Source organism: Chrysemys picta, chromosome 1, assembly GCF_011386835.1.
Source record: "Chrysemys picta bellii isolate R12L10 chromosome 1, ASM1138683v2, whole genome shotgun sequence".
Lineage (NCBI taxonomy): Eukaryota > Metazoa > Chordata > Testudines > Emydidae > Chrysemys > Chrysemys picta.
The window spans coordinates 350,504,704-350,515,627 of record NC_088791.1 but is presented as its reverse complement, the minus strand read 5'-3'; the positions used below and the strand labels follow the sequence as shown (position 1 = coordinate 350,515,627).

General features: G+C 48.4%; 1 protein-coding gene across 1 annotated transcript; it reads right to left on the bottom strand.

Annotated features, from left to right (window-relative positions):
- Positions 1-6,893: 6,893 nt before the first annotated feature.
- LOC101946175 (olfactory receptor 51G2-like) lies at positions 6,894-8,178 on the bottom strand. Its single transcript, XM_005311446.4, has one exon. It carries the CDS (start codon positions 8,149-8,151, stop codon positions 7,222-7,224), a length of 930 nt encoding a protein of 309 aa, XP_005311503.1. The 5' UTR covers positions 8,152-8,178; the 3' UTR covers positions 6,894-7,221.
- Positions 8,179-10,924: the final 2,746 nt, after the last annotated feature.

The window sequence follows — 10,924 nt, the reverse complement described above, 5'->3', positions numbered from 1 at the left end:
GTACAAGACCTCACATCTGAAATTCAGAGACAAAAGAGGGGGCAGAAATGCCAGTAGCCCTGTAACTCTGAGGGGTCTCTACAGGGAAGAAATTCTTGAGCCCTCAGCCAGTCAGGAAACAGAAATATGCCCTATCATACCTGTTACCACAAAGCAACACAGCTCTGAATTCCTGCGTTCACAATCAAGCCAGAGAATAAAACCTCTGAAAATTATTTGTTGATTAAATTTCCAGAAGCAAATAAACCTGAGGTGATTTGGGAACTAGTCATTAATATTCCGTGGGGTCTCCTATCGCTCAGCCCCTGGCAGGATCGGGCCCAGAGCACACGGAACCTCTAGAAATGGGAGCCCTTGAGAAATTCTGACTTGGGGCTTAGGTGTTTTAACACTCTGACCTCTCTTTCAATCTCAGATTTCGGTGTAGCTTGAATAATCGACCATTGACCCTGGGGAGATGTAGGGGAGAGGTTCCCAAGCTACCTAGTGCTGCCTGTCCTCCAGCCCCATCACTGAGTCACCCCGACAGCCCAGCTGAGTCCTCTGCTGCTGCACAGAACATCTGCAAATGTGAACAGGTTTTAGCCTTTCCCCTTCTCTGCGCGTTTTAAAGCTAGTGAAACCTGTCAACGTACCCAATTCCTGCTAGACGGGAGCTGCTGACACCAGAGGTCTTCACCCTAAAGGACGAGGAGTCATCAGAGAGGCTGTGCAGGCAGCAGGCAGTATCTGTTCAGATAGGGAGGCATGTGTCTTTATGAAGCATGTCTGCACATTCCCTTGGGGGCCACTTGGCCATCAGGGAACCTCAGCTGCTTGGCTTCGTGTGCAGCAGCATTAACCCCATCACGGCCAATGGCAAACTTTAGGAGGCCAATTAACAGGGGATGTGGGGTGATGCTACCCAACTGGACTGCAGCGCAAGCCCTGCTGCAGGCTCTATTCCTGGAATCCAGATGTGTCATCAATGTTCATGTGGTTCTGATTAGTCACGTTGCTACCTCGAGAGCAGCCAAGTACTAATGGTCATGATGTCAAAGCTGTCATCTTGCAAAAATAATAATAATAATAATAAATATAGGACTATATTTCTCTCAGCAACCTCTTTTCTGCATTACAAACCCCGGGTGCAGTCCAGGGAAGGGAGATTCCACAAGGCTCCATACATGGAAATTTCCCTCGGATTGTTCCAGGAGGGGGTTCCCTTCCCTTTTCCCCGAGGAATGAAAAGGGGGACCCAGGATCCCCAAAGTTATGCACAGATCCCATTGATCCACTGGTAGCTAAGCCCACCCCCACACAATCTCTTTGCCTCTACAACTGTTCTAGGACCCTCTCCAACTCCCTGCTAGCACAGGCTCATCAGAAATGTGTTACAAGGGCCTGTCACAGTAGCCACTGCACACAGGATCTGATGAAGGGATGTTTTACAAGGTGGAGGGGGCAATACAGAGATGGGAAGGCTAGTTAGAGGAGCACAATACCTTAGCCATAGACTGGGAAGGAGGTTTCTACCTTTCCATATACACAGTGAAGCCATACAATCTGTCAGTGCAACCTTAATTTATGTTGCAAGGGAGAGGAAGATGAAAAGACTCAAATTTCTCATGGGGATCCAAAGTGTCAGCTCTGTAAACAAATGCTCTTGCCTATCTATCCTGCATTGGGATGCATTGCACCCTCAGCATGTTCACAGATGATACTAAACTGGGGGGAAAGGTAGATACTCTGGAGGGTAGGGATAGGGTCCAGAGTGACCTAGACAAATTGGAGGATTGGGCCAAAAGAAATCTGATGAGGTTCAACAAGGACAAGTTCAGAGTCCTGCACTTAGGATGGAAAAATCCCATTCACTGCTGCAGTCTGGGGACCCACTGGCTAAGCGACAGTTCTGCAGAAAAGGACCTGGCGTTACAGTGGACGAGAAGCTGGATATGAGTCAACAGTGTGCCCTTGGTGCCAAGAAGGTTAACAGCATATTGGGCTGTCTTAGTAAGAGCATTGCCAGCAGATCGAGGGACGAAATCATTCCCCTCTATTTGGCACTGGTGAGGCCACATCTGGAGTATTGCATCCAGTTTTGGGCCCCCCACTACAGAAATGATGTGGTCAGATTGGAGAGAGTCTAGCGCAAGACAAAGAAAATGATTAGGGGTTTGGTGCACATGACTTATGAGGAGAGGGTGAAGGAACTGGGCTTATTTAGGCGGCAGGATTTCGGGGGCGGCATTTTGCCGCCCTCGGCAGAAATTCGGCGGCGGGGGTCCTTCCTCTCCGGATCTTCGGTGGAAATTCGGCGGCAGGTCCTTCACTTTCTCCGGGACCTGCCGCCGAAGTGCCCCAAAGACGTGGAGTGGAAGGACCCCCGCCGCCGAAGACCCCAGGCCCCCTGAATGTTCAGAGGAGGAGCGCTGCCGCCTAGGGCGGCAAAAACCCTGGCGCCACTCCTGGGTGTAGAGAAAATAAATAAGGAGTTATTTACTCATTCGCATAACAAAAGAAATAGGGGGCACCAAGTGAAATTAATAGGCAGCAGATCTAAAACAAACAAAAGGAAGTATTTCTTCATACAATACACAGTCAACCTGTGGAACTCCTTGCCGGAGGATGTTGTGAAGGGCATGACTATAACAGGGTTAAAAAAATACTAGATAAATTCAGGGAGGATAGGGCCATCAATGGCTATTATCCAGGATGTGCAGGGATGGTATCCCTAGCCTCTGTTTGCCAGAAGCTGGAAATAGGTGAGAACACATTTATCACCTGATAATTGCCTGTTCTGTTCATTCCCTCTGGGGCACCTGCCATTGGCCACTGTTGGAAGACAAGACACTGGAATAGATGGACCTTTGGTCTGACCTAGTATGGTCATTCTTATGTTCTTAATTATCCCACTCTTTGAGCTGGAAACAACACACCATCTATGCTACGTGCTTATCACCAAGGAGGTCTGATTGGACACCTCAGTCCCTTCCCTTCAGGTGCTTGTGACCAGAGCTATACAGTCACCCCCAGCCTACTTAAAACATTAGGTTTATTAGCAAATATCTTCCTGTTATTTTAAAACCATTTTCTCCAATACTTTGTGCTGTCACACATCTACACTCATCCATGGCTATGCCCTTGCTTCAGACCCACCCTAGTTTCCCTCTATTTCTGAAAGCATATTCCCATCTGTTTGCCCCTTTCTTCTGGAAGCAGCCTCTGGGAGCTCAAACATGTGTGAGCCTTGGCCCAGTTACCATAGTGCTCAACCCTGGTCGGCCGAGGTGCCCTCAGGCTACTTTCTCCCAGTAAGACTTTCTAAGATGAGGCCTCCGTGGCCATTGCTCCATTGCTTCTCAGTTAGACCCATTCAGCCTCAATGTCTGCAAACACCGGTCTGGTGACTGTGCTGAAACACGGCGACCCAATGAAACTCCAACACTCTCCTCAGAAATCCACTACCTACCCCTCACTGTCTTCCCCGAGCACCCTCACATCTGCCACAGACACCAAGGTGCTGGAGTCTCAGGGCTTCCCAGAAGCAGCTGTCACAGGAGGCTGTGGTAAATGACCTTTTATAGACTAATGTCTGAAGTGTTGATTTTCTGTGGAACCCTGACATAGTCCTGATCTTAGGGTCTCAGAGTATCTGAGCACCTTGAATATATTTATCCTTCTGCCACCTCTGTGAAACAGGGCAGGACTATTATCTACGTGTGCAGAGGCTCAGAGACAGCCAATTACTTGTCCATGGTCATGCACCGCAAGGGAATAAAACTGAGCTCTCTTGACTCACAAAGCAGGGCCCAGACCACAGGCCCAGCCTTCCAGCCATCTGAGCGGTGACAGGCCTGGCTGGATTCTCTGCTGTGCCAGCAGAGCTCCCTTCTGTGTTCCAGAGACAGCGCTCCAAGCACGTGCCTGGGGCGGCAAGCCGTGGGGGGTGCCCTGCCTTCCCTGAGAGGGCGGCAGTCAGGCAGCCTTTGGCGGCATGCCTGCGGGAGGTCCCCAGTCCCGCGGATTCTGCGGCATGCCTGCTGGAGGTCCGCCGGTCCCGTGGATTCGGCAGGTACGCCAAAGCCGCGGGACTGGTGGACCTCCTGCAGGAATGCCGCCGAATCCGCGGGACTGGGGACTTCCTGCAGGCATGCCGCAGAAGACAGCCTGCCTTCCGTGCTTGGGGCAGCAAAAAAGCTAGAGCCGCCCCTCGTCCAGAGAGCAGGGATTGCAAGGAGCCTGCTATAGTGGTTTGATTCACTTGCCTGTTCTCCCCATGCCTCAGTGGAGCTTAGAGCAGCCTAGGGGCTGGGCTGACCTGTGCCTGTTGGTAACGGATTCCAAGAGCACATCACACTCTGGTGAAGTCCCTGCTGACAGGTGCCACCCCAGACTGTTCCCTGGGGGTCTAAGGTAGCCCTGCAGGCACCCTGCGCTTTCTTCTAAGGTCCTTGCAATGACTTACTCTCAGCCTGGAGTATTAAAATCCAGGAGTACTAAAATACTAAAACTGAATTAATGTGACCCCACAATCCCCCTTTGTGGGGTCACATTAATTCAGTTTTTTCCAAAACACAGGCTCCCCAACCCTCCAGCCCCATCCTCCTTCTTTACTCAGGAGCCCCCCACCGACCTTCTTGCTGGGGTCACTGCTGCTTCAGGCTTGCCACACCACCTTCTCCTCATTTTCCCAGGAGGCCCCGCCCCTGACCCATCTCTTCCAAGTAGGCCCTTCCCCCTGCTCCTCCACTTCTCCCAAGGCTCCGCCCCCCAGACAGGCTGAAACCGGGCTGTGGTAAGAGCTACCCCGGGAGACCAGGCTGCTGTGGGAGCCCCAGACTCTCCACCTTCCCCTGGAGCATGCATCCTGGGGTAGGGACACAGGCTGGGGGCTTCTCTGGTGCTCTGCAATCCCCTGTCTAGGGCAGGTGGAAGGTCTGGGGCTCCTCACAGTGTCTCTTGCTCCCTTGCACCTCTTACCATGTGCGGCTCTAGCTTCTGGCCTGGAGAGAGAGTGGAGCCTCGGGTAATGAGAAGGCACAGGGGTGTGGTATTGGGGGAAGAGATGGGGCAGAGGGTGCAGCCTCAGGGGAAGAGGAGGAGCAGAGCGTGGGACCTCAAGGGGGAAGAAGAGGAGCAGGGGTGGGGTCACAGAGAGGACAGGGATCCTGCATGTGTCACACTTTAGCCTTTTGAAAAGCGGTCACCCTACACTGAATGGGCTGGGCTGGGATAGGAGCTCTCTGTGCCTCTGTGGGGGAGTTGAGGACCATCTCCACCCTTTTTAAAACATCTGGGGCAGCACAATGAAGGAGAGGAGGAGAGAATCTTGCCCTGAGACTCTTGCCAGTTCTCCTGTGTGTCAGACCCTGTCATAAATGTAATGGAAAGGGTAACCACCTTTCTGTATACAGTACTATAAAATCCCTCCTCGCCAGAGGCACAAAATCCTTTTACCTGTAAAGGGTTAAGAAGCTCAGGTAACCTAGCTGGCACCTGACCAAAAGGACCAATATGGGGACAAGATACTTTCAAATCTGGGGAGGGGGGAAAGGCTTTGTTTTGTCTGTTCTTTGTCTGTTTGTTCTGTGTGCCTGCTGGAGACAGATCAAGAAGGCAAGCAATCCAACTCAATTAAAATTAGTAAGTAATAATAAGGAAATGTGATAGCTTACTTTTATTTTGGCTTGTAATTTTCCTTGTCTAGAGGGAGGTTTATCCCTGGATTTTTAACTTTAAGGTTTTGCCTAGAGAGGAGATCCTCTATGTTCTTAAGTCTTTTGTTCTTCTGTAAAGTACTTACCATCCCGATTTTACAGGGGTAATTCTTTTACCTTTACTTTAATTAAAATTCTTCTTTTAACAACCTAATTGTTTTTTTTTTCTTCATCGTTTTAAGATCCAAGGGTTTGGGTCGGTGTTCACCTGTACCAATTGGTGAGGATATTATTCTCAAGCCTTCCCATAAAAAGGGGTGTAGGGGCTTGGGGGATATTTGGGGAAGGTAGGGCTCCAAGTAGCCCTCCCTAAATGTTTGTTTAAATTACTTGGTGGTGGCAGCATTACTTAATCCAAGGAATAGGGGAGTTTTTAAGCTGATTTGGTAAAAATAAGCTTAGGGGGTCTTCGTGTGGGTCCCCACGTCTGTACCCTAAAGTTCAGAGTGGGGAGGGAACCGTAACAGACCCTCACTCAGACATGCAGCATTCCTATGTTTAGGTGGGGAGTGGGCTCAGCAGGTATGTGGTGTACACAGCTATCAATGGGGCTCCCTGAATGGCTTCTCCAAGGGATCCAATGTTAATCATATCTCTGACATGACGCTGTCACAAGTACGTGGCTGAGGGAGTAGGGGAAGGGTGGGTGTCCATGCCAATTGAATACTCCTGTCCACAGCTGGTGCAGTTCTCATAAATCACAGAGCACCCAGAGTACTCAGGAAGGGCGTGGGGTGTGACTGCAGAACAACTAGGGGGAGGGATAGCTCAGTGGTTTGAGCATTGGCCTGATAAACCCAGGGTTGTGAATTTAATCCTTGAGGGAGGGCATTTAGGGATCTAGGGCAAAATCAGTACTTGGTCCTGCTAGTGAAGGTGGGGGGCTGGACTCAATGACCTTTCAGGGTCCCTTCCAGCTCTATGAGATATTTATATCTCCATACATTTCATTTTTATTTAGTTTTCTTCACAGCCTGTGGATGTTTAGCTAGAGAGGGGGCAGTGACAGGCCAGGTGTAATGGGAAACATCATCCAACCCCCTTCATTTTATTTATGCATCTGATGAAGCGGGTTTTAGCCCACGGAAGCTTATGCCCAAATACATTTGTTAGTCTCTAAGATGCCACAAAGACTCCTCGTTGTCTTTGCTGATACAGATTAAGATGGCTACCACTCTAAAACCGTTTACTTTATTGACTGTATCAAAAGGAATACTGAGGTCGGAGCAGCCACTGAAGTGGCAATTTATGGGCCAACATTCCACCGGTCCCCCAGCTCTCCATGAACACAGTCACTTTGTAAATGCTGCTGCCTGCTTTGGTCTTCTTCCCGCAGTTCGCTGTCCTCTCTCACCAGCCCATCTTCCATTGCTCCAGGCCTTAGACCCCAACTGAACCTCTCTCTACACAGTGCAGATCAGTAGCTCATGTCATCTCAGTTGTAAGGTCCAGGATGGAATAGATGGCCCGTGTTTTTCGGCTACCACATCACCAGTGTTGCAGCCAGTGATGAATTGACCCTTCACTTGATGAACACTCTGATTATCCTCGCACGAAGGTGTTTGCTCTTCACACTGTACACAATTGGGTTCATCAGGGGTGGAACCAGCAGGTAGATGTAGCCCAGGAGAATCTGAAGCAAGGGAGGAGAGCCCTTCCCGAATCTGTGTATCACAGACAGGCCGATCATTGGCGTGTAGAAGAGGAGGACTGCGCAGAGGTGGGAGACGCAGGTGTTCAGGGCCCTGACATACTCCGCAGTGGATGCGATGCTCAGCACTGTTTTGAGGATCATCACATAAGAGAGGAATATGACCAGTGAGTCCAACCCCACCGTTAAGAGTGTAGTAAACAAGCCATAGATGCTGTTGATTGAGATATCTGAACAAGCCATCTTCATGACGTCCTGGTGCACGCAGTAGGAATGGGACAGGACATTGGCTCGACAGTACCTGAACCGTTTCAGGAGAAGGGGGAGTGGGAGTATTATGGCCACCCCTCTTAGCACAAACACCAGTCCCATCTTGGCTATTCTCGGCAAGGTTAAGATGGAGGCATATCTCAGAGGGTCACGGATTGCAAGAAAACGGTCAAAGGCCATCAACAAGAGCATGGAGGATTCAATGCATTGAAGTGAGTGGATGAAGAACAGCTGGGCAAAACAGGCATCGAGGCTGATCTCCCTAGAATTAAACCAGAATATGCCCAGTGTCGTCGGTATTGTGACTATCGATATGCCAAGGTCTGTGATGGCCAACATGGAAAGGAAAATGTACATGGGCTCATGGAGGCTTGGATCTGTTTTTATAATGAACAGAATGACTGAATTTCCTACTATCGAAATAACATACATTAGGCAGAAGGGGATAGAAATCCAGGGATGGATGTCTTCCTGCCCAGGTATCCCGGTGAGAAGGAACGCTTTGAATTTGGTATCATTGACAGCTGACATAATGTAATGGACAGGTCTGAGGAATTTTGAACTTTATTTCCTGAAACGGAAAAGAACAAGAGACTCGATGATATTTAATGAGACACGTTTCTGCTCTCAGTGCAAGTCTAGAGACTCCCAGGATATCAAGGAATATCAGCAAAAACATACTCTTGGATTTAAACCGCTAATAGTAAGATATGCACTGCCAGACTGGATCAGACCTGTAGTCCATCTAGCCCAGTATCCAGTGGCCAGTTCCAGATGCTTCAGAGGAAGGTGGAAGAAGCCCTGCAATAGGCAGATATGAGATATCTGCTCCCAGGGAAAGTTTCCCCCTTATTCCCATTAATCAGACACATTTTGTGATAGAAATCAGGAAGGTTTAGAGCCCTTCCAAGACTTTTGAAAACTACCCTGACAATTGTAATTGAATATTATGGTTACCCATACTAATATCCAGTCCTAAGCTCTTGGCCCCATTGATATCTTCTGGTTGGGAGTTCCACAGCCCATTTGAACACTGTATGATTTTACAATTGTGACTTTACCAAAGACACCCTTTCTGGCTCTCCTCTTCTGAGTGTTTCCCACTGTATCATGACATGTGTATAAACACATGGAAAGTGCATGGGGGAAATGGTCATTGTACTTATCTGTTCTGCCACTACCTCTTTCCAGCACATGGAATAAATTCTTGCGGATAGGTTCTTAATTCAATAACATTGACTTCAACTGCATCACTCCAGATGTACATGGTAAATTCGATCAGAACCAGGATCTATTAACTTTTCCTTACCAAATGCTCACCCGGATACACTTTGATCCCCAAGAATCCCACCAAGAGGAGATGAAATGCTTTGCCTGGCCAATGTTGATGGAATCCAGATATTCCGATTGTCCTACAGCCTTCTCTTCATCCTCACAGGACCTGCATCTTGTCCCCAGGCAAGGGTCTGTAGATACATGACAAGTTACAAGCTAACACAGACAGTTAATTCAGCTGATCAAGTGCGGGTGAATGGGCATAAATGGGTGAATGGGCATAAATGGATGTAAATTACATACAACCACTTTACACTCCCCTTCCCTGCTCCTCATCTCTACTCTGCTGCAAGAGAAACCAGTGGTTCTGTCCTCGCATGACTTTTTGGAAGGTCTTGCATGGGTATTTCAGAGTAATTGTGTTCATGGCCCTGACTGTCAGTTTTAGACACAGTTTTTGGTCAGTTACCAGGAGACAGTATCATACAACTGTTCACTGAATGAAGAGTTAATAGCACAAACCCATTGCTAAGAGTATGTGGAGCACTTCTGAAATAATTACTAAAGCAAAAGCCATTACGTAGTAACATTACCACTACTCCTCCCTTTAGCGATTCCAACAACTCTGCTGCTGGCTTTCTATATACATGAACATCATGAAAGTTTGATTTGTAATATTTGTATTACAAGGAAAAGTTTTGGCATAACTTTTACACGTCTGTACTTTAGTACATACATGTTAACCCAGTCTTTCCCCTCTGATCTGCTTTCAGGGATGATTTTTCAGGTCAGAGTGGGACTTAACATGTAGCATCTGTCACCTGGATTTCTTTAGAACCTGAAAAGATCGCAGCGTCTCACCCTTCATTCAGTCACTTCTCAGCAAACAAAAGTCTAGTAACTCTTCTGTCCCTGGGTTAATAACTGACTGGTTCTCCTCAGGTTCTGTTCTGTCAGTCTGTAGCCTGTATCCGGAATGGTAACAAGCTTTGGGATCAGTATAGAAAATAATCCTTCTGTAAGCTCTCACTCTCTAGTACATAGTGACCCCAGCACCTATGATTCAGGCACGATGAGGGTTTGCAGGAAGTGGATTTCAAGATTTTCATTTCCCACATGCAAGTAGTTTATTGCTCTCTCTCTCTCTCTCTCTCTCTCTCTCTGACTGCCTCTGTCCTGTATTCATAAAATCCTTAGCACCTGGGTACGGCATTGGGACAGACATGCATGTTAAACCCAGTTCTTGGGATGTTTGCTGTGTAACTATACTGGGTTAACTATTGGGATGTTTATGTTTAGGCTATATTATGGCTCTTCTTATTTTAACAGCAGGCTGCTGGAAAATGAGAGGAAGGGAAGAAACATCTGAACAAAAGCCGTCTCTCAGTAAGGACTTCAGGGCTGTTGAGAGACCACACCGGAGCTACAAGCTGAGAAGAGCCTATGTCCAGGCTCCAGCCACGTTACACAGCTTGTTTTGCCAGCGCTGGGAGTCTATTCAGAGGTGAGGCAGCTGTTGCTGAGAAAATATTCAAACTGACAGGCACAGCCACCACTGGGGAAGTCTGAAGGCACTCGGCCTCCCTGGGTGTCCGTCAGAGAGGGAAGGATTGGGGTCAGGTATGTATACAGACTGCTGTTTGTTTGAAAACCCTCTTATTCTCCCATGTTACACTTTATTTCTATTGTTCAGATAAAACAGTATTTTGGTTCCAGAAGGCTGGCTGGTCACTCGTCTCGCCACTAGTCAGACTCCCAGAGGGAAGAACCACAGGTGCTGAACCCAATCAGACCTGCTGGGGAAGCTCAAACGACCTACAGTGTGTTTTAGCCCAGGTCCCAGTCTGAGGGTGGGAGGATCACAGGATTCCACCCCATGACATGAAAGGATACGAGTCCTGACATCTGGCACTTGGAGGCCAGAGATACAGGTAGCCCTGTAATTTTGAGGATTATCTATGGGGCAGAAATGCTGGAACCTTCAGCCAGTCAGGATATAGAAATAGGCCATATCAGACCTTTTACCACA